The sequence below is a fragment of the Metopolophium dirhodum genome, chromosome 7 (genome assembly GCF_019925205.1).
Source record: "Metopolophium dirhodum isolate CAU chromosome 7, ASM1992520v1, whole genome shotgun sequence".
NCBI classification, from domain to species: domain Eukaryota; kingdom Metazoa; phylum Arthropoda; class Insecta; order Hemiptera; family Aphididae; genus Metopolophium; species Metopolophium dirhodum.
The window spans coordinates 8,375,565-8,403,268 of NC_083566.1; the positions used below are offsets into that span (position 1 = coordinate 8,375,565).

The 27,704-nt window shown below is 29.9% G+C and overlaps 1 protein-coding gene across 4 annotated transcripts in view; it reads left to right on the forward strand.

Moving 5' to 3' along the window:
* The first annotated feature begins 20 nt into the window (after window positions 1-20).
* LOC132949580 (phosphatidylinositol phosphatase PTPRQ) overlaps window positions 21-27,704 on the forward strand; it is a 30,487-nt gene continuing 2,803 nt past the window's right edge. The window contains exons 1-19 of one of the 4 annotated variants that reach the window (XM_061020550.1): window positions 21-420; window positions 6,199-6,492; window positions 7,365-7,640; window positions 8,095-8,249; window positions 8,516-8,639; window positions 9,510-9,791; window positions 11,615-11,944; window positions 12,572-12,744; window positions 14,944-15,082; window positions 16,118-16,438; window positions 17,529-17,696; window positions 18,198-18,303; window positions 18,859-19,073; window positions 19,157-19,224; window positions 20,594-20,728; window positions 21,347-21,478; window positions 22,665-22,807; window positions 26,115-26,253; window positions 26,954-27,032. In XM_061020550.1, the coding sequence (XP_060876533.1) occupies window positions 6,381-6,492; window positions 7,365-7,640; window positions 8,095-8,249; window positions 8,516-8,639; window positions 9,510-9,791; window positions 11,615-11,944; window positions 12,572-12,744; window positions 14,944-15,082; window positions 16,118-16,438; window positions 17,529-17,696; window positions 18,198-18,303; window positions 18,859-19,073; window positions 19,157-19,224; window positions 20,594-20,728; window positions 21,347-21,478; window positions 22,665-22,807; window positions 26,115-26,253; window positions 26,954-27,032 (3,097 nt within the window). In that variant the 5' untranslated portion in view covers window positions 21-420; window positions 6,199-6,380. Of the gene's footprint in view, window positions 421-1,048; window positions 1,390-3,405; window positions 3,459-6,198; window positions 6,493-7,364; window positions 7,641-8,094; window positions 8,250-8,515; window positions 8,640-9,509; window positions 9,792-11,614; window positions 11,945-12,571; window positions 12,745-14,943; window positions 15,083-16,117; window positions 16,439-17,528; window positions 17,697-18,197; window positions 18,304-18,858; window positions 19,074-19,156; window positions 19,225-20,593; window positions 20,729-21,346; window positions 21,479-22,664; window positions 22,808-26,114; window positions 26,254-26,953; window positions 27,033-27,704 lie in introns of those variants that run through there. The other 3 variants (XM_061020546.1, XM_061020547.1, XM_061020549.1) reach the window with 3 other exon arrangements.

Consider the following 27,704-nt stretch of genomic DNA (forward strand, 5'->3'; position numbering starts at 1 on the left):
AAGTTATACGTTATTACTCACTTAAAAATTAAAATAACGTAAAAAACCAACAAGAGAACGCAATATATGTTCTGCAGATAATGTCGTTACTTAAAAGTTTGATGGACGGTACATTCACTCTAAAATCAAAACTCACCTCGCCCTATTGATAAAAGCGAACGTAAATTAGCTATGTCAAACTCGTGCAAGACGGAGACGACTCATGCGGGTGCGACGTCATCTTAATATTAAGTTTTAATAACAATAAAAAAATATAATTTATTGATATTCTTAGTTTACGTTTTTTGTATTATGAGTTTACTTTTAAGTGTTTTTGTTGGGGACCAATGAGGACATCTTGATAATATTCTCAAAAGCGCGAGGCCCTAGATAAATGTCACACAGCCGTCCCTGATCACGCAGACAATGTGAATGAAATCAGTAAGTGAAAATTAATGTGTAATATTGTAATAATTAAATCAATACGTCAAACTGATTTTTTAACCGTTATGATGTATGTATTTTTTGATTTTTATAAAAATCTGCCGATCATAATGTACTATGTTATTGTTGATTTAATAATTCTAATATATTTATATTAGTGTATTATAATAATCTATAATTTCATCGCCCGGGACATATATTATGTCCTACCTATAGGTATTTGCTTTATCAGTGAACAAATTTAATTGTTCAGTTAAAATATAGATTATAATACTGCGTTTGAGTAAGAAATATATTAAATAACTTATTATATATAATAACTTTTAATTAATGATTAAATATAAACAAACAATTTTTTTATGCATTATAATATCACATTATACATAACTTAAAAAACTTTTCTGACATCGAACGAAAAAAAAACCTCGTCTGAGCTCGCATGTAGAGCATAATATATATATATATATATATAATAATATACATTAGTGTTTTTCAAACTAAATATGACTTGTATAACACCATTTATAACATACGTATATAATATTCGACCTTTTATCTAATAATTTTTTTTTTATCGCGTTTAATGTTTATATATTCAATACACCGACCATTGGTCACCGCGCTAGTCGCAGTTGATTTACTTTCGAAGACGAATTACTATTATTTCGTGCAAAAAATATTTTATAACAACTAAATTGTGATTAGACGATAATAATAATGTGGTAGACAATTTTTGAATATTATAATATTATTGTGTATCACTTCAGTGGTATTTTAGTTGTTACACGAGACGACGAATCGTATAAACAGTCGTAACAGCCATAACGGCCATAACAACTATAACAGTAGCCACTGTTTCCGAAATGACAACCACATCAGACATGAACTTGTCTAACAATTTTTTCCAAGCGTCGTTAACGCTGTTAACGGTTTATGTGACTGTAGCTTCTACGCTACGCCAACCAGGTATGATAATGTTATAACGATATAGGTACTTAAAAAATATATTTGATACATTTATAAATTGAACATTTGTTGAGCCGACTGCAAGCCCTTGATCTAGACAGTGGCAATGAAGAATAAAGTCGGAAAACTATGATAACTAGGCATAAACTATCATAGAATGACTATCAGAAATGTACTCTTATGAATCGATAAAGATTGACAAGCTGATTGATGAATTTCAAACATGTTTGATTTTATAGGAAGATTGACAATCACGGTTTTCAGTGTATGTCCGACGCGGTGTCCTAAATAAATTCAACGAGTGTGTGCGATTTCGAATCTGGTCATGCTGTTTTGATCGTCAGATTCGGTGAAATTCAAGTTACTAGTTATTTCGTTTTTTGCCGGGCTAGCCGGAATTACGTAGGACACCGCGTAATCAATTACTAATTTATCATTATAAACTAAACAATACATTTTCGTTTTGACTTTTGATCGTTCTTATAAATTATTCCAACCCGATCGAAATGGTTAGACAAATATACGAAATTACTATACGAAGCTGTGCTGCAGTGCTGAGTGTAGACGATGCTTACAAGTCTTAACGTATACACAACAAAATGTGCCTAGGTGTACGAAGTCACGAAGATAAAAAGGATTTCCTGTGAGAACCAATGGTTTTTCACAACTCACGTCTTATTTTTATTACTTGATTTATATTTATTATGTGGTGCAATTTATGAGCTATTACAATATAACTAATAACACCTATATAATATTATTTAGTTTTATAAATTGTGGGTGAGACAGTGAGTAGTACCTAACTAAAATAATAAATTCCTGCAAAATATAGATACTTATACGTATTTGAAGTAATTAACATAAAATACAATTTCAACAATATTGTATCGGTCAAGTGGCAATTTTTAGAAATTCAACTAGGTAGGTATGAAAAACTCATAATTTATAAAATATATACGATTTAAATGATTAAAATATTTATAATATTATATAGGTATTAGTTATTGACATTTAGAAAACTGAAAAGTATAATGATAAAGAATAGAAACTATATTATGACGTATATTTTATTTATTGTCGACAAATAAATAAATGTTAAGTACTCATTTTTTGAAAATATATCGTATGCTGTAATAATATATTAATATCATACATTTAATTTGAACACGTTCAATATAAATAAACAATTTTTTGGTGGCACACATAATTACGGTAATACGTGATACACTAGTGTGCCGTGACACACCAGTTAAGAACCACTGGTTTAGTAGGTACCTACACAAATAAAAATTATTATATATTAATTTGCAACTGATTGTAATTGGTAATGATCACTCAAGGTCACACGCACTATGACATACCTATCTACAATATTAATATAATATTACTGATTTATTTTTGTTGACCCCATAGTACCCGACTACCCGACAATGGCGGATCCAGGGCTTAATTTTGGCGGGGGAATGGAGGGGGTGAAAGTACAAAAAGTACATACATTTGCTACAAAATTGGCTAAACACAGTGTAAAACAAAGGGAAACTACGGCGATTGAGGGGGGCAATGCCCCCTTTGCCCTCCCCTGGATCCGCCACTGCAGTACCCGAGTTGTTAGTATAAACAGTAATAACATAATATTATTATTGTGTATTTGTGCATGTATTTATGTTTTGAGAGCTTAGTCAATATTATAAGCAAACATATTTTCAAGTTTTTATTAATACAGCAATATGAGAACTGCAGTGTCGATAGGGTTTTATTTTTACATGTGGGTGGTAGACTCCGCTTATAAATAATATATACGAAATACCTATTATGTATTAGGTACCCAATTTTTTTGTTTTAAAAGATTGTTCCAATGTCGAAATATATTCATCGAATCTTTTGATATCGTAAAAAGTCTACGATTATATATGTTACCGGCAAAGTGTTGAATACCTATAAGTATTATTCAAAAGAAATCCTAATCAATCTATGTAGAATCTCTTGTATTATTTGGCAATGTGTTTTTTAATTATGCCTAGGTAATCCATGCAATTCCTAGGATTTCTATATGCGAATGCATGTAAAGCGTAAGTCGTTTTAATTAAGTCTTTTAAAAAAAGTATGAACATTATTATCGTAGCTATATTAATTATGTATTTATATTTATTTTATTGCAGTATACAGCTGATGAATGACATTTTGAACTGCATAAAATATTATTAAAAAAAAATTTTTTTGTGACATTTTGAATTGCATGTTAACCTATTGTCCAGTGTTTTCGTATACTACTGCAGGTTTGCTATTGTCCGTAAAGCAAATATATTTTATAAAGAAGTAAATTTTTTTGTGGAGACTGGAGATTTTAATAATAATAATAATATATTATTCGCAACAATAATATACAATAGATTTTAGGTTATATTTAACAATAGTTTACAACATATATTACCATATAGGCACACATCCATAGTAACGCCTCTCTACCTTTTTTTTTCATAAACGACAAACGAATACCTATCTAATTTTAGTAACGCTTATTTTTATTATTTACTGAACAGTATGGTACTATACATTTATGACTTAATAAGTACCTAGTGGCTAGTAGACTAAGTTCTATTAACTTTTTTATTTATTTATTTGAACATACATTTTGGGCTGATAACAATTATTTATGTATAATAATATTAGCAATACGCCAATACGACTGATACTAACATAGACCACGATGTATTTAAAATAAATGTATTAATAGCGATGCTAATAAGTAATAACTAATAGTGATAATAACCATTGACCTATTATAACAATAATAATAATTGAAAGTATGATAAATAATACACTATATCAGTATATTGTAGTTGTGGGCGTGTTGAACGTTTGGTCGTATTAAATTTGATATCAACTATTCCATTATATATTGTTACATATGTATGAATAATGGTCTCGTATGGAAAAGTGACACTGGCCGAAAAGAGAACGGTACATTTTGGCCGAAAAGGGGTCCGTCCGGCCTCGTAAAGACGTTTAATTTGGGGTATCACATGGTAAAATTTTAGGTAAAAAAAATTCATCTGTAAAAATTATTTAAAAAATACAATTTATAAATTTACCGGTTTAATATTGGTAAATGGACTTACATATCTAGTATTTTCCATTGAAACTTCGTCTTCAATCGTTATTAAAATGTGTTTGGCATATTATTTTGAATATCGAGACCTTGATGCTTATGAGCTTAAATATTTTAAAAGCCCGTACCTATATTTTTTTCCCTGTTTGAACCAAGAACCGGGGACGGAACTGCTTTTGCATTGCTTTGACCTATCCACATAATAACACCTAAAACATTTTTAGCGTCTTCGTGACGTTTTTCGACATCGGGTACAGAAACTCGAACTGTGTAGCACCGATTTCTGCCGGTTTAAGTTTTTATCTGACCATGTATGTAAAGTATATTATTTTATATACATTTAATACACTCCCCCCACTAGCGAGATTCGGAATTATATTGATAGACCTATAGACTATAGCAGAGGTGGCGAACCTTTTTTGGGTCAAGTGCCAAAATTTAAAATCAAGTTTTTTGAAATATGTTCGCGTGCCACCAACAAAAAAAATGAATTTTACTAGGTAAGATGAAAAGAAAAAGCATGCAATAATTACACACATTTTATTAGGTATATACTATATAATTTAATAAATAAATAATAAATAAATAGTATATATGTAAAGTTTTATTTCATTTATTAATGTGATTTCTGATGTTGGTTTTTAGAAGACGACATTTTAATATCTGGAGTATAGTTGGTAGTTTTCAGTGAAACACAAGCAGCACTAGTTTCATCGATTAATGTATTTCTCTGCTTCGTTTTTATTAAATTCATTATGGAGAATAAACTTTCACAAGCATAAGTTGACGAAAAAATCGATAGGATAGAATGAGCAACTTTTTTTAATGTATTAAATATGTTTGGAAACGGATTCCAGACTTTAAGAATTTCAGTATCTGCATTTTTTTACTATGTTTGCTTGAAGTCGGTTGATTTTTATTTCTTCGATTAGTTGTCTTAAGTCAATGAATTTTTGTTTCCACGTATTACAGGATTGAAGATCAATTAACTCAAATTCAAATGTACTTATTTATATTCATCCATTCAAAATAATGTAAATCTAATTCATCGTAATTGCAAGTATCAGGGCATTTGAGGAACTTAATATTACATTCAAACTTTTTAAAATCTATAAACTTGTTATTGAACTGCTGAATTGTTAATTTTATGATACTTAAAAATTGTTTATATTTTCATCTAATTTAGAATTTTTCGTTGATTTCAACCGGTCGCAACCGGTCGCGGTATCGGTAAATTTAAAATAAACTTCGTAATCGAATGTTGGGTACTTTGTACTTCTATCGTAGCAATAAGAGTACAAAAATCATAAATATTATTTATTATAACAATTATAAACACATTTTATTACAAACTTATAAATTTAATTCTTAAAATTTCTCATACTAAAGTTTTAAAATATAATATTTTTTTTTAAGATGAATAATATTTGCGTGCCACTTAAATTTGGTCAACGTGCCACTTCTGGCACGCGTGCCATAGGTTCGCCACCCCTGGACTATAGGTACTAGGTAGTCATTTTATTATAAATTGTATATTATACTTTTCTTGTTAGTTTTTATCATTGCATAGAGGGCCTAGGTATTATATAGAATGCCAGATTCAACACTTTGTCTGTAACATATATACACTATACAGTGATATAATTATTTCATTATTGAATTCTGTATTGTTTTGTTTTTTTTTTTTATTTTACAATTAGAAGATTTCCAAAGACGTGTCATTAAATTGACTATAGACTCTATTAGCCCGACAGCGTTTTATGCCGAATGGAGACTATTGCCAGACATCGACGGCATTGTAAATTATTCACTCACGTATTCCACTCAACTCAACACTGAAGTTAAGTTAACTAGTGGCAACAACTTAACACTGACCGGGTTGATGGAATGCACAGCCTATATAATCACGGTGAGGAGTTTATATTATGGAGCCGGTGAAAATGCGTTTGGCGGTCCATTTACTTCTACAGTTGCGCTGACTTCACATACTTCCCGTGAGTAAAAAAGTGTAATAAATTAAAAACCAGCATAATTATGTCTTAAATATTATCCTATAGTGGATGCCACTTATAAGACTCACGGGTTACGGATAAAAGGTTCAGTTGCTTATAACGCAGTGACCTACGTGATTCCGTCAGAAGCGACGAAAAACAAAACGGTTTGTATTTCGTCGCATTTGTCGGATTCACGTAGGATGCGGCGTAAAATTCAAAATTGCCCGGTTCCGTTAGGAGTGTATCTAAATAATTTTTTTTAAAAAAATTGGTTTTTCTAATACGACCAATTCGGTTATAAGAATATTTTTGGTCAAATATCGAAATAAATTAGTTTTTAAAAAGTTATTTGTGTTATATAGTGGTTTCAATTTATATGTACCTATGTCTTATATGCACAACAATATAGTTATCGTGTTTCACACATCACCGAAGCACTAATTTTCTATCGACTAATAGTCAAAATAGACGAAAGTAACAAAAAAAACAAATTTTTAATAAACATTAATATGTAAGAGTAAAGTGGCAATATAATTTGAAATGTATATTATACTTAATATTAATAATACGATTGATTATGAATACTATAGTATACGATAATACCTATTATAGATGTAATAAATAGGTAAAATTAAAAATAGCAAAATTAAGTCAGTAATTAATTGAAATTTATGATAATTGAGAATCTTTGTTTCTTGGAATCGGGCGATTCGTTCATAGACCTATCTTATTTCTTTAAAACTTCACAATCACCCAATGTGCTGGCCCCAATGTCTTATAAGTGGCGTCCACTGTATTTATTATTTTTCTATTGTGTCATAAAACGTGGATTAAAAAAAAATAAAGTCATGACTAATATATTGTAATTTTAGAATTGAAAGCGGTGAGGAACCTAACCTTAGTGATTTCGAGTCATTCGATTTTGATTTCATGGGAAAACCCGGCGGAACAGAAACTGTGTACGGCGAATTTTCACGTCTCATTGACTTCAATTAGGGACACTGGCCAAGAAATACAAACTGAATTTGACCATCACATAATGACAGCGTTAGAGCCCTGCGTCACATATTTTGGTTACGTTTCCGCGGTCGACTTCGTTGGCGTCAAAGGAAGTCCCGTGGCGTTCAATGTGACAACGGACACTGGAAGTATGTATATAGTACTTCAGACCTCTTTACACTTACCCGAGAAAGCCTTATTGGGTTTTCGAAAAATTTCTGAACACTTAACGATTACTTGACAGTAAACCGAGAGTATTCTATTTATAATATAGGTGTAGTTCTAGGAATATGAAATAAGGGTTAGAACTACACACAACATATGAACCTATACATATTATATAAGTTGTATAAATGTCAATTAAATACTCGTAGTATTATGTATAAAATATTGTATTCATATAAAGAGCCTGAAAATATAGCCCTTGGCACGTTAGTTTTTTCTTGGTCCTTGACAAAACATTGTCGTGTGGTTGTCATTATTTTAAAAACTGATCACACTGCACCTCAACGATTACTTCCCTTCATATTGACCGGTATGGTTAGGTTGACCATTTATTTTTTATTTGTGATATTTGAGTGTTTTAAAGTTTGTTTATTTCAGTACCTGGGCCTGTAGTGAAATTAACAGCTTCGTCAAATGGATCGAGAACTATATTCGTTAGATGGGATAAACCGATTAATTCGTCTTTCTGTTTTCGTCAATACGTAATCGTTTATTGTTACGATATGTTCGTTTGCTCTACAATTATAACTGAAGTACGTACCTACCTTATTCTTAAATCTAAAAACAGTTATGATAAAATGAAGTAAGAAATTAGATTTTTTTTTGCTCTAAAAATGTACTGATAATTCCTTACATGTATTATAAAAAACTCAAAAATTGACTTAGTAAATAAGTGTAATAAATCAGTAATAATTTAAACTAAACTATTGTTAATATTTAACTTATGATTATATTGATATACTATTTATATAGTACCTATACATTGATGATTGATACCAACATGTTAAATTATTTGCAGACCAACTCTTTGACTATTTCACACCTAATGCCTTGTGTAACGTACCAAATAACGGTCACGCCGAAGATGACTGACACCGAGAATGGCATGCCAGCCAAAACCAAAGCCACTGTAATCGCCGAAGGTATAATATTATCTAAGTAAAAATATAACTCAGTGTATCCACAGATATTCTACACTCCTGATCCATTGTGGTATCGATAATACAACATTTCTTTGTCCTACAAAATCATAATTTCTATAATATCATGATTCCTATACTAAAATTATCATTGATTGCTATTACAGCACCATACAACTCGAATTTGTTTAACTCATGTGGTCTCCACCAAACTAGCCACATCGGAATACTTCACTATTCACTTATTATCCTTTTATCTACAACTGATAATCATTTCAAGATAAATTGTATTAAGTCTAAGATAATAGTTAATATTACGATGACAAAAGAATCTTTTGAATATCGTATACTGATACATAGGTAATAACTAATAACTAATAGATATACTTTATGGTATATTATAATATATACGTCATCAAAGAACATTTATATAGTTTTATATATTATAAACTAACCTATCTGCGAAATAAAATAGGTACAGCAAAAATATTATTGATATTAGGTATATTTGAGAGTAATTTTGAAAAAATAACATAAGAACCAAATCTGCTTGAAACTTCCATCTACCTGTCTTTCTTATCTCTTTAAAGTTATGGTTCACAAATTCTAATATAATACACATATACTATATACATATTACATACTCGTATATATGTTTGATATAGGATGTTTAAAATAAATCGAGTTAGATTTTTCATAGTGTTTAAGGTAAGATGAATTTACAAGCGCAGAGAGCGACTTTGATATAATATAAGTATTCCCCTTTTAAAATTACGACTAACTCCCGCCTATGTGGCTGGTACTGCTAGAAAATTCCTGATCGATGAATTCTGAATTCGTAAATAAGTAGTATAATGAATGTTATTTTTTCAGTTTTGGAAAAGCCCAAGAATGGACGAATATTGTTTTTAACCAGTAATAACGTCACTCTGCAGTGGGATCATCCTATCGATTCCGTTTGCAATTTTATACACCAAATCGTAAACTGTTCGTATTTAAATACTTCACTCGAGATGACAACATATACAACAGTCCAAGCAGTGGTCATAGATAACTTGAGACCTTTCACAAAATACATTTGTTACTCGGCGTATTTTAATAAGCAAGGTTATTCAGAAAAGAGTGACGAAATCATATTTCGGACAAAGTTGCAGGGTAGGTATTATTATCATTAAATTGACAATATTATAGAACGATTTTAATGATTTTTTGACTTGTTTTAAGTGGTTACGGACATTTACAGTTTCCAAATTCTTTAGTTTTTTTTTTTTATAAATGACAATAAAATGTTATTCACTGGGTCAAAAAGCTTGTAAATTGAATAAAAGGCTCCTAATTTATTGTTACAATTGTAGTTGAAATATATTAAAAATGCATAGTTACTTTAAGTCATTTAAAGTTCAAATTTTGACAAAATATATAAAAATCACGAAAATGTGCAAATTATTTTGAGTTAGAAATTCGTAAAAAGTTTTCTTTATAAATCTAAGATTAAAAAATTTAATACAAGATAAGATTCCTCATAATTTTGTCTACCTTAAAAAAAATGTCTTTTGGAAAGTCAAATTAAATTTTTATGAGCGTTTGAAGTTTCGATTTCTCATGAAACAATTTTCTTATTTTGTTATAATTCAAAAACGCATAACTGTAGAATGTTAATAGAAATTTATACCATATGTTTATTTTATCAATTCCTATAGTTGATAAAATTTGCAAAATATTTTGACTCATTTTGGGCTGTTTACGGACATTTACAATTTTTAATTTTTTTATGTTTTTTTTCTTCAAATGTCAATAATATTTTATTCGTTGGGTAAAAAAGCTTGAAAACGTAGTACAGGGTTCCTGATATATTTTTACAATAGCAGTTGAAAAATATTAAAAATACATATGCACAATTTTTATAATAATACAACATTTTTAATAATGAATAATGATGTTTAATAATATAATAAATATTATTACTTTTTTTTGATAAAAAACAAGTACCTATGTACCAGCGAACCCAAGAAATTGCTTGTTTAAACTGGGCCATAATATGTAAATTATATCTAAAAAATCTAAACGTAATTTCTTTCAATTTTATGTTGATAAGATAATGTATTAATGTGGGGCTAGGGACGTATGGAAATTAGCATGTTTTTCAATAATCATTCAAAACATAGTTAAGTAATATTTATTTATCGTATGTAAAGTAATATAGAAAATTGTTTCATAATACTAGGAGTTTATCTTAATATTTTTAATTTTGATCATCTATCTTTTTTTCCATAAAAATGCATTATATTATGTGTAATTATATTCCAAATATATTTAAATGTAGGTAATATGTAATATATTTCATGGAAATATGCAAAAATAAAACACCGAACTAATAAACGAAAATGTATACTATATAATATGTGTATGAAATTGTATAATAAAAAGATATTAGAAGTTTAACTTATCCCCTCACCCCACATGGTATACGAATATACTTCTCATGCTTTCAAGACAGGTCCTCCATCCAGTGACTGTGTCTTATTTAATTATAATATCATCCTATCTCAAATCAGCCTTTTTCGTATTGGTTTCTTTTCCATTATCACGCATTCATGCGTAAAAGGTGGTTCTGCTTTGGCATGAGTGTCCAACCCACTGTAATATGTTTTGTTTCTGGAAGAGTCTCTCAAACTCGTTATTTTCCTTTGCTATCCATTCCCTCATCACTTCTTTCAAAAACCATCAGTTTCCTTTCGTCCGTTTTCTTTAGGATCTTACATTATTGCAAATTCGCATAGAACATTAACTGCCTATTCAAATTTATCAGACAACACTACATCAATAATATAGCATGCGGTTGAGGGTCGCCTAAAATGTTCGTCTCAAATACATTTTTTGATTGTGCTGCGGTGACGTGTATACAGAGTACAGAGTGGCATGATAATATTATAGTTATACGCAATATTATATTGTTGACAATAATATTATGTTGACAGTGCCAGACCCACCAACAAATTTATCGATCATTAAATTGTCCGCCAGCAGCGTGGTCCTTACGTGGGCAGCGCCTACTACGATATCGCACGATGCAATCGACGAATACCGTTGGACGGTTACGTTCAAGAATTTTTTATACGATCCACCGAATCACTGCGCTCCCCGAACCACGGAACCCGTGGTCACATATTTCGTTAAAAATGACCAGACGTACCAGTATCAAATTGCGAATCTATTGCCCGCTAGTTGCTACCTCGTAGAATTGAGCGCTGCAACAGAATCCGGTCATGGAAATTCAACAAATATTACGATGCACACGTTATCTTCGAGTAATGTATAAATTATAATTCCTATTGAATAATCTATCAGTTACGTATTATTATTTCACCAGATTAAATGCGTTTTTAAAATTAATTTCTTTTACAAACGATATACAGCAAATATAAAGTTAACTGGTACGTAGGTATACAATGTACTACTATAGGTACACTATATATTATTATCATCAGAGGTGGAATAGTACCTTTAAAGTATAAAACTTAATATTAGGTAAGTACACTAAATTTTTTTTTTAAACCCTTTTTCGTGTTATTGATTTATTTCTCATATAATAATAATATTAGAAAACATAATTATGTTTTTATCTAATCAGGCTCCTTGAATTTTAACTTCAGTTAAGATTTTTATTACATATATGATATTGTATAAAACACTTTAATTGACGATTTTCTACTTTTCTATACATTTAATTTATTAGACAATGTAGTTATTAGTTTAAGCTGTATTCAATTAAACACGAAACCCAATCTTTTTCCAGATGGAATGCCTCGCAATTTATTTTATGTCAACTTAATTTAATCTTTTATTTATATTCATTTTTAAATTTTTATAAATGTTATTGTTTATTGTTCCATAGATACTACCAATATTTAATCATGTTCTATATATTTTTGCAGCTAGTTCTCCGGTCAAAAACCTACAAGTCACATCGATAGAATTCAATTTGGTCGTCCTGAGTTGGAAGTATCCATGCATGCCAAACGGAAAAATTGCATTTTTCCACAGTACACTAGTGGGAGAAAGACTTGGATTTCATAATCACATTTTTAGTATTAAATGCGATATTTCAGTAAGAATAATTATTTTTAATATTCAATATTTATTAGGACAATAAGTTTGAATGTTTGATCAAAATGAAAATTCAATTTATTTTGAGCATAATGTTTTCTCCGAATATTAGTATTCCAACATATATTTCGTATGTTAATCATTTATACTGGCAAAGATTTAAAAATGCTTAACAGTTTTTTATTTTTAAAAGTTGTTTTTTTATTTAATTCATTAATATAATTAAATGTTATCTTTTACATAATATTATATAATATACAAGGCGGTCCATTTAACGTAAGACACTCATTATTTCTATAAAAACACAAAAGTTTTTGAAAGTATTTCTATTGCATAATTTTATTCAGAGTTTTAGAAAACTGGGCAGGATCCGGCCCATTATCCCAGAAATATAACAGTGGCCCTATTCTGACCGTAGGCGTAATGAGTTGGGAGCTAGAGGGGGCTTAGCAATCAAAATATTTTTTTATAATAATATAATGGCAAATTAAAGTAAGTAATTTATAATTTATTCATTATAGAAACTGGAACCATTTAACTATTAAAGTTTGATGACACCTCTGTTATCTATATATATAAAAATAAGTGTACATTTTGAATAAATTTTATAACTCAAGATCCACCAAACTGATTTTGATAAAAATTCCAGGACATATTAAGATTAATATGTAGATGATTTCTATGAAGTTTGTACGCTGTGGGATAAGTGGTTCCGGAGTTATGGCCTCTCAAGTGCACACCTGGCGACATGGCCAAAAACAACATTAACGTCTATACAATTATTTTTATCTATATATATATAACCCATAGCAAACATTAAAAAACAAAAATGTCTATCGTAAATCTCAAAATTCCTGTTTGAGAACCTACCGGGGGTGATCACTTCTCTTTTTAAATTAGCCTATGACACTCACAAAGAATGTGGCTTTGTATTGGTGAAAGAATTTTCGAAATCGGTTCAGTAGTTTATCCCGAACATACAAACAAACGCTATCATTTTATATATTAGTATAGATAAAAATGAATGTTTGTGTGTAGATTAGACCTCTGGGAAAAAGATGGGCTAATTTAAAAAGTGTTAAATTTGTTTTTTTTTTATTCATCGGACTTTAGTACGGTTACGTTAGGCTTTTGTATTAATTGATTAAATTAATCCTCCGTAGGTGGAATTAAGTAAAAATGACCAACTTGGTACAATTTGAATACTTTAGAGTTAAATTATACACTTACGTACAAACCGCACGGGGTCCGCGATCTACCGCAGGTAGATAGCCTACCTGATAATATACTGCTGCGAATCAAAATTTTTATTCCGGGCAACAGAAAAGTTAAGATAAATTTTGAACACCATACACCATACACCAAATATTAAATAACGAACCTAACAAAGTTTGAGTCATGTAGAATTGGTACATTTAATGGTCAACGAAGTGCCAGCGGGATCAGCTAGTATAAATATATAATCCTATTATGTTTATATCATATTACTATGTTTATGTACCGCGATTTCCTATACGATATATTCGATATATTCGTACCCCTTACAAGGCACCGGACCAAAACCCAACCAAAAACGGCCCACTGGGCTAGCCTCCTTTCCCGATTTTAATTTGTTACATAGCAACATTTTTGTAAAAGAAATTTTATTTTTTTACTATTTTTTATAAAGATTTTTCTGTTTTGAATGACATATATTTTTATTTCATATTCTGAACTTGAATATTATTCAGAGTATTTCGTTTAATTTATAAAACAAGAAGTTATAACTGTTATAAATGTTTGAAGTTTAGATGAGTGGAGACGTGGAGTAGTAGACAAATATTTTGCGGGATACCGCTATACCACTTCACTCCGCTCATCTAAACTGTAAATACTTATTAGTTATAACTCATAAGACGTAACTAAGCTACTCGTCCAAAAACTAGATTTTTTATACCAAAGTACTCCAAAATAAATTTTGCTTTGGAATAAGGAATGAAAAATCCATGTTGTCATTAAAAAAATTTAAAATGATAATTGATAGGTAACGATAAAAAGTATTTTTTTTTTAAATGCCGTTTTTAAAGGACTTCAAATTATGTAAAATTAATTTTTGAAATAGAGTGTCTTATGGTAAATGGATCACTTGCCACCTGGTATACATTTTTAATTTAAACCATTCGCGTAAACATGTTTTTGATAACAAAATATATTTTATCAGGACAATGAAACGGAATTCGAATATAGTTTAACTCAATTACTGCCTGAATATACGTACGTCTGTACGGTAGCAGCAATAACCGATTCCGTGGAGAACCCGGGTCAAGACAAACGCATTCGATTTATCACACCATCGACGAGTATAAAACATTTATATTATAATATTTAAATAAAAATTATAGTCAGGGTTTTTATGTTTTTCATCTTTATATCACCTAGTACTTATATTGTCTATAAGTAAATACGCATGCCTCATAGGGATTAGGGGTATATAAGAGTGTGGATCTATTTATTCAACTTATAAATCACATACAATTTTTTTTTTTGGCTCTAGGAAATATTTTAAATTTCTATTTTATATAATATTATTTGAGATTTTGAGAATATTTTGAAAATTATATTTTAGATTCTGAGCGGAGCGAGGAAACTAGTGGTTTTACAGTGATATTTATTTTTATTTTTATTCTGTAAACAAATTTTCTACCAGAAGGAGTGCTTTGATTTCAACATATATGGTGTATTATTTTTTAGCAAATTGGATCAAGATGTTACTTTAGAGAGGTCAACGTTTTCGATTTTGTTAATAATTTTTTAACCACCAAAATACCCTTTGCTAACCTATTTTTTTTCTAACGCTTTGTTATTGAATGTTTATCATCACAGAAACGAATTAAAATTTTAAAATTGCTGCTAAAAAATTAAAATGTATTATTTAATATTTATATTTATTCAATTTACTATTGAATATCAACATAATTTATGAACCTAATTTCAAATTATATAATATTATTTATCAAACATAATAATTTCTATGTATAAATAAATATATTGCTACATATAATTACCAATTTTAAAAATTGTACACTGATCCTTTGCTCAGATTCGTTTTTTAACGAATGCAATAATTACATTCAAATTGAAGACTGTAATAATACACTATCCTGTCCGAGGACTGAAGGGACATACTCCACCACGCTGCACTTACCCACTTTTTATTATTTCTTCTATATTTGTTAATAGTATTCTAAAATTTTAAATAGCCATGTACCATTAATTAAAAAACAACTTCCACCACTTCATTGCAACAACTGCAGCAATTTAATGTCAATAATAGGCTCTATAAGATTTTTAATTTAGCGCAAAACGATTTTTTTTTATTTTACATGATTTTATAGGCCCGGATTTACCTAATAAATACGATACGTACCGCAATTTACGAGTGACCGTGTCCGACAGTCATCTCACGCAGGTCCATTTGTCCATACCCGGCGATTTGTTCACGAGCGCCTCCGGAAACATTCTATACTATTCGATAATCGTTTACCAGGACGGCGGATTTCCGGACAAACCGGAACATGGCAATAGGTTGAATAATCCTCGACAGCAGATGGACGACGACGTCTGGCCGCCCGTAATGCGGACGTGGGCCGAAGCTGCGCCGTACCCTTTCATACTGGCGTACCAGACGACCCCCGACCGGTGGATGCCTTTCAAAGGTGAGTATTGGTGTACACTGGTGTACCTATTTTATTTTGGTGATACGTGTTTCGGAGGAGGAGGCGGGGGTCGTAATACTAGAAAACTAGGAGGGGGTGAAAATCATCCTACACAATATGAGCTATACATAAAAAAAATTATTATTATTTTAATTTTGCAGAGAGTGCTTTGAATATTTTTTGGGGGATAAGCCACACACAATCACCTCCTATGTTGCTATTATGTGCATGGTTGTGAATTTAATACTTTACCCTGTGTTCGTTTTTTTCCTACATAATTAAAGCAATAATTGATCGAGTTAATTAAATTTGTTTTACTTTATCATACTAGCATGATCAGCTATACAAATATGTGTTTGTGGGACTGAGTAAATATTTTCTTGTAGTTCTTATTATATATTTGTAAATTTAAATTATGGCTTATTTTAAATATTTTTTCAATAATTACCTATTCATTAATATTCTAAAATATATATTTTTCTAAATAGTTTGCCCTTTTTTATTCAACTTTTATTATTTATATTTTGAGAATTTAGATTTTTAGAATATACATTTTTTTATATATTTAAATGAACTAATCAGTTTTTCAGTGCATTTTACTAACAGTTAACATCTTTATAGTTTATATACGATATACCAGATATAAGCTGGTTCTAATTTATGTCAATATTTATGTCTAAATGATGTACATATTACTGCTTTATTTAAAATGTTATGTGAGATGGCCCATATTCATTTTTATACGACGATTTTTATTGTCCAATGGGTTCTGCGCAGAGTATACTTTGAACGTTGAATCCATAGAATTATTACGCCCCCGGGCACTCGATTCAAATACCACTCCTAAATATAAATATTACCTATATTTTTTTCGTCCATGATTTTTTTTTTTTTTTTGTGGGGGGGGGATCGAAATTCTAGACTTTTGTTCAAGCTAATAATATTTGAACTTATCAATAATCTCAATGTATTGGATGGATTTAACAATTAAAAAAAAAAAAACAATGAGAACATTCAGTAATTTTTAAGTTTCACATTTGATATATTACTATTATTATGTTATAATATTGTAATTTTGTTCGACGTTTAGATCAAAACGGTGGGGTTTTCGACATTGGCGCGGATGACACCTGTTCCATAAACGATATGAAAAGTTATTGTAACGGGCCGCTGAGACCAGTTACTAATTATAGACTGAAACTCAGGGCTTTTACCGCAGACGGGTTTCAAGATTCGTGGACTGTACCGTTTACTACGCGTAAGTTCTGAAAGAATACGTTAGGTAAAAAGTAGCAACAATTTATCAGCTAATGTAAATTTATCAATACTCAACCTCAATATAAAACGATCAAATACCAAAAAATACAACATTAATATAAAACTAATACATTATACATATCGCCCAGGAACTAAATTAACGAAAGCTGGACTTAAAGTATGTAAATGTTGTATATTAGAGTAACAAATAACAATTATAATAATTATTATATAATTTCGCATAATGGTGCAAAGCATAACTACTGCTCGTAACGCGTAAAATAATAAATATTGGACAAGGTCTGAAGTATTATTTCTCACATTTTCAGGTTAGCATGCCGGTATAAATATATGTGTTACCGAGCCGGTATATATAATATGGTTACTAGGGTGATAAAACCACCACAATAAGAATAAAAATAAAACCTCAATAATTGACCTGGATTTTTACACTTACTTACTGTGAACTTTGATGTTTTACTATTCGTGTACTGCATTTTAGGCGGAAAACCCACTGCAGTCTACTACTTGGTGTTGTATAGTGTACTGTTCGCGGTGATCATCACTGCGACCGGAATGTATTGTATACTCAACGAAAAAGTCCCATGGTACGTAAAACGACACTTTATAATAGGGTAATATATAATATACCTAACCGTGTGTCTGGCCAGTGGCGTATTCAAGATTTAACAGCTGTAGGGGCAACGAAAGTTTGAACAACCTCCCCACTCTTCTCACAAAAGTACAACAACTATAATATCATGAGTACCAACACTGCAACTATTATTGTACCTATAAAATATTTTATCGTGTTCAAGAAAATCAAAAATGTCTGTATATACGTATAGTTACTATAGTATCGTGAATTCGTGTACGAAAAAAAACTTTGGTGTATAGATCTGGTTGTATAGGTTGGTTTTTAGGTTGTATAGGTTAACGTCTTGACGTCTTGTTAACAAAGGCCACACAATGTTATCAAACAATTTTATTATTTATTATATTGACAGACAATATCCTACATTTTCACCATTTTAATATGTAGGTAGGTAGTTAAAAAAGCTAAATAATCAAATAAAAAAAATTCTGCCCGAGGAGATAGGCATCGTCCCTACCTAAATATGCCACAGCGGCACTGCGTACAGGTTTTTAATCGAATGAAACAGGGCCGTACAGTACAGAGTGGTACACCCGACTGGAACACGCCAAGAGCCCGGTTTGCCGAGTGACATGAACTTCAAACACCTGTGGGCCAAAACTCCTCAAGAAATCGAGGCCGAGTACGACCTACTGAATATGTACTCAAAATCAAACTTCACGACGGACGTGGCTGTGATGCCTCAGAACAAGTTCAAAAACCGTTACATCAACACGTTACCATGTAAGACCAGAACATTTAGCGATTTAATAATTTTACATACACTCACCCATCGTGTTGGTCTTGTTGTATAATATATTACATAGATGATTACAACCGAGTGATTTTAAGGTCCGGCGACACCAATGACTACATCAATGCATCTTTTATCGAAGTGAGTGATACATTTTAAGTCGTTGTTAAAATATTATAGTGGTACATATTCTAAAAATATGCGTTTTATATACACATGAACATTGAACATAAATATGTTTTTGGGCTGGGTACAGATATTTTTATTTGCTATCCAATTTTGCGCAACCCTCATTCGTTTATCACCCCATGGAAACGAATAAAATATAAAAATTACCTAATTCTCGCTATGTAGGTATATACTATATACAATTAGTTGTGACTTATTAATACATACCTATTTATGATTCATATTAGCATAATTTATATTCTCTTTTTCATTCCTCAAAATGAAGGGATCAAAGCTTCACATTCAATATTTCATTTGAAGTTGGGTTGTATAGTATAATAATTTTAAGGGATTCTAATTTTGTTCAAGTCAAAGAATCCCCATTCTTTTATTTTTTCAGTTCATGCCCAGCTTTTTTCTATAGTTGAACTACAAATAGTTTTTATGAATACTTACTGTGCAGTTGATGAGATTTTAAGTGCATTTCTTAAGGTTTTTTAATGCACAGTCCTAACGTTCATATACATTCTCAAGTCATAACAATTATGAATTTATAAAGTATTACCGGCAAAGGGTATCTAGATTCTAGAGAGGGCTTATAGCTCCCCTGAATTATTGGGTATAGGTATAGGTAAAACGCTAAAATTATGGCAATATAATACTTACTAATATTATCACTTTTGTAATTATTTATCACAGTTGTGTTTCACATCAGACCATAATAAATAAAATCATTTTAGATTCTGAGCAGAGTGAGTTGGTACTTTTGAGAGGAATAAGGGAATCGAAAATTCTCGGTACTTTTCTTAATAATGATTGGAAAAAATAAAAAAAAATAAGAAAAAACGAATATTTTTAATAGAAAACCACAATAATTTTTTATAAGCGTTTGAAGTTTAAATTTTTTGACATTAGTTATTCCTCAATCGATTTTTGATATTTTGTTGTAATTCAAATACGAATAATTGTTGATACTTGACAATTTCCCCAAATGCTTATATTAGCATTTTCTATACGTACATGGAAATAATTTTGTGGCCTTTTATATTATAGAAATTTAAAAATATTAAAGATACATAGTCATAATTTTTTTTTTTAATTTTTGCAGTAACACAAATCGGTAAAAGGGAGGGTATGAAGGGTAAAGCCCCCCATGAAACGCCACATCGTAAATTTATAGTGGGCTTCAGCCCTTCCAATATATTTTATCACCCTATGCCTATGATTACCTGTATGGCTGTATGTTATTTATACTTATGAGTTATGACTGTTACTGATGATCAGGAGTGTAAAACATTGAATTATGTAGATAATATTAAACAAATTATTTTCATATTTTCAGGATTCCAAAGGTAATCGCCAATATATAGCTTGCCAAGGTCCCTTGAAAAATACTTTCGTTGATATGTGGCAAATGGTTTTGGATCAAGACGTGGCTTCGATTGTTATGTTGTGTCAGATAAGTGAAAAAAACAAGGTGAAGTAAAATGTTATTCCAATAAAATTATAAATTTTTACATATTTTAATCCTAGCTATCTTATAGGTGTTTAAATCCACCATATATAATAGTAGGTAGCAATGAATCATATATCAGTGGAGCCAAGATATATCGAGTTATTTTTTTTTTTTTTGGGGGGGGGGGGGTAGGCTTTAGTGTATAATGAATATGATTTGCACATAAAACAATCAATAATATTGAACCGTTATAATGAGCCTGTACGGCTGTACCTATTATTTTACAAAAATGGCAATGGCGGTTGAGGGGGGGGGGGGGTATAGTGTTAAAAAACCTGGCTACGCAACTACCATCTACAATTTTATGCCACTTCGTCCATATGATTTTGAGTAACCAACATGGTATAGTCCTCTAATTTACAAGTTTCCAACTCTGATTTCTGTCCATTAGTCTAAAATAATATACAATTAACTTTTATTCTAAAAAAGACGTTATTTCGTCATGTTTTGTCAAGTAGATATACTGTGATAGTGTTTTGTATAATAAATTATAAATAAAACCAATAATTATAACCCAATTTAATATAAACTTACCAGAGTATTTTTGATGATTTTTAATTTATAAATAAAATTATTTAGATAAAATGCGATAAATATTTTCCAAACAGCAACGAAAAATTAATCTTTGGCGATATTCAAGTGAAAAACGACATTACGATTGTTGACAAAGAGCGTTATTCGTTCACAATCAGAATATTGACGGTTCTAAAAGTAAGTTCATATCAGCTCATATAATAATAATGTATAAGTAACTGTAAATTAGAGATTTTTAGACGAATTTAATTTTTCAAAAGACCTGAAAAGATATGAGTACTGAACTTTTATCTCGTAATTCACATTTTTAAATACCTATAGTTTGGTGCGTCGGGTTGGTAGTCATTATATGGGATATATAATTTTGTTTGAAAGTTACTATCAAAATTACGACTTATATTAGTGTATTTTTAAAATACTATTCCTTGCTTGGTCAGCATAATATTATAATGTACAAGAGGCAATGGCGCAACTAGGGGGGGGGGGGTGCTTTGGGTCCTTAGCACCCCCTAAAAAATCCCCTAAGTCAAAATTAACACCCCCTAAAAAATCGTTAGGTGTTAGGTCCCATTGAGTCACAAAAAAATTCGCGCCAATGACAAGTCGAGGTAAACTAGCTACCTAGATATAAGTAGCAGTTTAGACCAAATTTATTGTATGGGTAACCGAAAAATTTACCAATAATTGATTTCGATTTATCCAAGGTTAGCTGAACCTCGTTCAACTGTAAGGTATTGTCTACAGTCAATAAAAATGTATTTATACTCTTATAAAATAGTGATAACTATTTATTTGGTAATTCTTTAGAGTTTAGATCATACAACATTACTATTAAACGGTATTTATTGGTAGGTAAACCAATTATATTATGTAGTAATTAACATCAGGATTTTAAAAAAATTAACGGATGGACTAGATCGTTGCCTTCTAGATCCCATAAACAACGTAGTATTTATATAAAGTGTAACAGAACTATTTAATAAATTTACATTACAAACGTTGCTATATTTGTTAAATAGTCCTGTTACACCCTATATATTATGAAATTAATATACAATAGTAATAGTGGCCTGTAATACACATATTCGTGTTAAAAATCTGATTTTAAAAAGAATATTTGAATGTACAACACGTTCTGCAACCTTAACAGTTCAATATTTTTGCTTACACATCATTCTACTTACAGAAACCGCTCTAAAATTGAAACTAATAACAGTTTTGATATCGATCTAAATTGAACTACCAATTACATATCTTAGGAGTTAGGACTCGTGGATGTATGTAGCTATCGTGATGTATCACCTATCGTCAACAGAAAATACAAAATAATAGGTCAAAGTTGAAATAGGTCGTGTTTTTATAGGGCCATTTAAAAAAGACGATAAGACATTTTCAATTTCATGACTGGCCGGATTTCGGAACACCAAACGACCCGTCGAAATTATTGCAGTTTTGGCGTGTAGTGCAAGCAAAATCCCCAACTGGTCTGGTTGTGGTGCATTGTAGGTGAGTGTAATTTACAATATTAGGTATTATTTCTTTATCAATTAATTTTAGATTCTGAGCGGTGCGCTGAATGTATTGATTTTAAATGATGTGTGTGTTTTTATTGTGTCTATGTACACGCTCTAAGTTGTTGAAACAATGCTTCGATTTCAACTTTAGTATCAAAAAAAATTTAAGGAAAATCCAAAGTTTTTAAACAAAATCGATTTAGGAAAAAATCGATTTTGATTTTTGATGTAACTCTAAAAAAAAATTATTGTAAATACATGACATTTTCACTGAATATTTATATTAACATTGTCTATACGCTTTAATATTTTCAGAATATTTTTACTTGAGTTGAGCTATTTATAGGCATATAAAATTTTTGATTTTTACTATGTTTCGGTTTTTTTATATGTCAATAAAATATTATTTATTGGTCAAAAGGTTTGAAAAATAAATTCAAGGCTCCTCATATATTTTTACAATATCAATTTTAAAATATTAAAAATACATAGGCAAAATTTGATAGAACAAATTGAAAATGTACAAATTATTTTGTAGTTAAAAAATTATAAAATATTCTAATTTATACCTAAGAATTAAAAATTTAAAACAATGTTCCACATAAGAATATCATTCTGTAACCATAAAAACTAAAAAAAAAGCGGGTAAGTGGAAGTGCTGAACAGTAGGTAACAAATGGGTCACTGAAATGTATGGTGTTAAATTAGATTTCAATAATATTAAATTATTGTATACGAAAAACGATTCTGAGCAAAAAATCTGTCCTATAATTTTAATAAGTATATTTGATGATGTTATTGTGATTAAAATAATTTATTTAACTATTTCGCGTTAGTAAAATAGTAGGTTAAATACATTATTGCCAAAAAAATACATTGAAAATGTTACTGTGTTTTTAAAAAATAATAATATACTCTAAAAGTTTCATATACCAAATAATATTTTGAAATTACAACAAAATAACTAAAACCGTTATTCTTGGTTTTAATGTATAATTTTACCCAAATTTGAATCTAAAATGTCTGTAAAAAATAACTGACTATATATTTTTTAGATATTTTGGTTACAGTATGAACTATATATGTAGGTCTGTTTTTAATTTTCAATCCTTAGGTATAAAAAATTATAATTTTATAATTTTTTAATTACAAAAATATCAATTATTGATCATTTTAATGATTTTGATAAATTTTTAAAAAAATAGAACTTCAAGCTCGTATAAAAAAAAGGTGGGTAAGTGTATGTCGCTCTGCTGTACAGTATGTTACAAGTGGGTCACTGTAATGGATGGTGTTAAATTTGAATTCAATGATATAATATCTACATTGTATAAGAAAAACGATTCTGAGCGAAAACGGTCAGTCAGCCTATGATATTACCAAGTATATTTGATGATATTATTGTGAATAAAGTAATTTATATATAACCTATTTACGTGGAACCTTGTTTTAAATTTTTAATCCTTAGCTACTAAAGTTGGACATTTTATAAATTTTTAACTACAAAATAATTATTACATTTTAAATTTGATAAATTTTGTCAAAATTTGAACTTTAAATGCTTATAAAAAAAAATTGTGCCTATATATTTTCAATATTTTTCAACTGCTATTGTAACAATATATCAGGAGCCTAGCATTAAATGTTCACGCTTTTTTACCCAACAAATAAAATAATATTGATATTTATAGAAAAAAAAACTAAAAAAATTGAAAACTGACAATGTCCGCAAACAGCTCTAAAAGAGTCAAATTATTTTCAAAATTGTATCGTGTATAGAAAATGCTAATACAAACATTCAGTGAAATTTTCAAGTATCTACAGTCATACGTTTTTTGATTACAACAAAATAAGAAAATCGTTACATGAGATATCGAGTGAATATCAAATGTTGTAAAAATATGAATTTCAAACGCTCATAAAAATTTAATTTGACTTTCTTGTAGACATTTTTTTTTTTTTGATAAAGGTAGATAAACTTATGATTAATCTTGTATTACATTTTCAAATCTTAGATTTAAAAATAAAAATTTTTATGAATTCTCAACTCAAAATAATTTGCTGATTTTCGTGATTTTTCCGTATTTTGTCAAGATTTGAACTTTAAATGATTATAAATAAAAACTGTGACTAAGGATTTTTAATTTTTTTCATCTGTCTTTGAAACAGTAACCTAGGAGCCTTCTATTAAATTTTCAAGCTTTTTTACCCAACAGATAAAATTTTATTGATATTTATATAGAAAAAAAAAAAAAAATGGATACTGAAAACGTCCGTAAACAGCTCTAAATAATTGGAAAATGTTATGGTGTATAGAAAATTCTAATATAAACGTTTAATCAAAATTTTATGTACCTTCGGTCATTTGTTTTAGAGTTACACCAAAAACCAAAATCGATTTTCTCGAAAACTGATTTTGCGTAAAAATTCCCGTTTTTCCTTAATTTTTCTTTTTTGTTTTTCACGTCGCGTTTGAAAACTACTGAGAACTTTTTTACCCCAAAGTACCAACTAGATTCACTTTCCTATCAGTAAAGTTACTGTTGAAGAAAATCCAAGCACTTTTACTGTCCTAAAAGGTGATGACAGACACACAAAAAAAAAACACACATCATTGTAAAATCAATACATTCATCCCTTCGCTCAGAATCTAAAACTACAAAAAATTCAAATTTTAAATGTCTACAAATAACTCAAAATGATTCGAAATATTTTTAAAATGTTATCATGTAAAGAAAATTATAATATACACATTTGATAAAAATGTCAAGTACCTGTAGGCTGTACCTAATGTTTTTGAATAACAACAATATAAGAAATTCGTTGTATGAGCATTTATTAACTGTATGGGTGTATCCAATGTCTAACTTCAAACGCTAGTACTAATAATAACGGTTTTAGTTATTTTGTTCTAATTAAAAAATTTTATTCGTGGGTATATGAAACTTTTAGAGTATATTATTATATTTTATACACACAATGACATTTTAAAATGTAATATTTTCGACAAAAATGAATCGAATCTACTGTAGTAGGTACTAAAATAAATAACTATAATCACAATGATATAAAATAATATATTATACTTACTTAGTAATATAAACTCCGCTCAGAATCGTTTTTCGTATTCAATGATTTTATATTATTGAATTAAAATTTAACACTACCACTTCAATGACTCTAGACACCAATTTTACTGCAGAGCGTTCCCCACTTACCTGGTTTTTAGTCTCGATTAGTCCCGATCTAAATGCGTATTATTAATACCTAACTATGACCATTAAAAAATTGTTCAAAAGTGCTGGAGTCGGCAGAACGGGAACTTACATAGCTTGTGACATGCTATTGCGTCTAATCCACCAGGACAGAACAAAATTAAATGTTTTCAAAACCGTTTTGAGATTGCGCGAACAACGGACTAATATGGTACAAACACAGGTAAAATACTTACATCATTTCATAAACAATCAACATATTATGAATATATTGATTGTTTTGTAAAACATTATTATTTTACTCGAAAATACACTAATAATTATTATATGTGGCGCGGTGTGGCATACACTCATACACTCAACTGCGGAAACACTCTGAGTGTACGTATCGGCCGGTGTTGCTAGCTCCCGGATGGGTGACCACCTGGGATTTTTAGCAATAAATCCTTGCCACACATACAAACCGTGCTCCAACCACAACCATTCCTCCCCCCTACCAACAAAAACAGCTAATGGCCATAGTTGATACCAAGTGGTAATTAATTAGTATCAGTTTTCTTCTTCTTCCTTTTACCACTTTTGTCTGCACGGCTGCACTTCAATTTCGTTCAAAGTTTTTATAATTTTCTACTCTTGAGTATTCTTTGAATCGGATCTAATCATACTTCTTTTTCAGTATTCCTCGTGGTATTTTCATTATTACGCCCTGATTTCCTTACGCCATAATTCCATTATCCATTACTGCACTTATAACTGCTGCTCTATGCATAATAATCCCTCCTCGTCTCATAATGCGCCCTTTGCCAAAACTATATAGTAAATGATAAATTATAGGTTTTGTTAGAATAATAATATATGAAATAAGAAAAATATAGTGATAATACATCACGCACAAAATATTAATCAATTGTATAATTTTTTAGGCTCAATATGAATTCGTGTACCAGTTCTTATCGTATTGTTTAAATCTACAGACGAATTCGTTCAATACAACTACAGCGGGTCAGTAGAAGAGTTAAATATTTTTACGATTATTATTTTTGTAATATAAGTTAATTAACTACTTTGGGGTTCAGAAGGACCAAGTACTATTTTGAATCTCTTAAGTTATATATTATTAAGTTAAAGTGTATCGCACGCGTTGCAGTGATATAAAGCTTATCGATACTATGTGGACATACGATCATAAATTCATAATATTATGATGCAGAGCTAGAGCGGATTCAGGGTCAATTATATTGATATGGGTTAGTACCCATAGCCCCCCCCCCCACCCGGGTATTGGTACACGGGTACTCCATGTTGTCTAAGCCACCAATAAAATAAATTTGTATTATAAATTACGTATATTATATCTAAAATAGAAAGGTATACCCATATTCTTTTAAGCTCTAATTACAATTTTCTTGATCCGTGCCTGACGCAGAGTATCGCCGAGGTACATAATAATATTAATACTTATACAGGTAAGTTATTATTAGCAAATCGAGACTGGCACAATCGGCATACTTACACTTGCACTGTAATCGTATATCGATTTAATATTATTGTAAGTGATGTGTTTTATACGTATTATAGGTATGTCATAGTATATACATATATATACATAGGTACTGAATATTCAAAAATATTTACTGTTAAACAATAAACAACTGCAGTAGGTAGTTATTCACG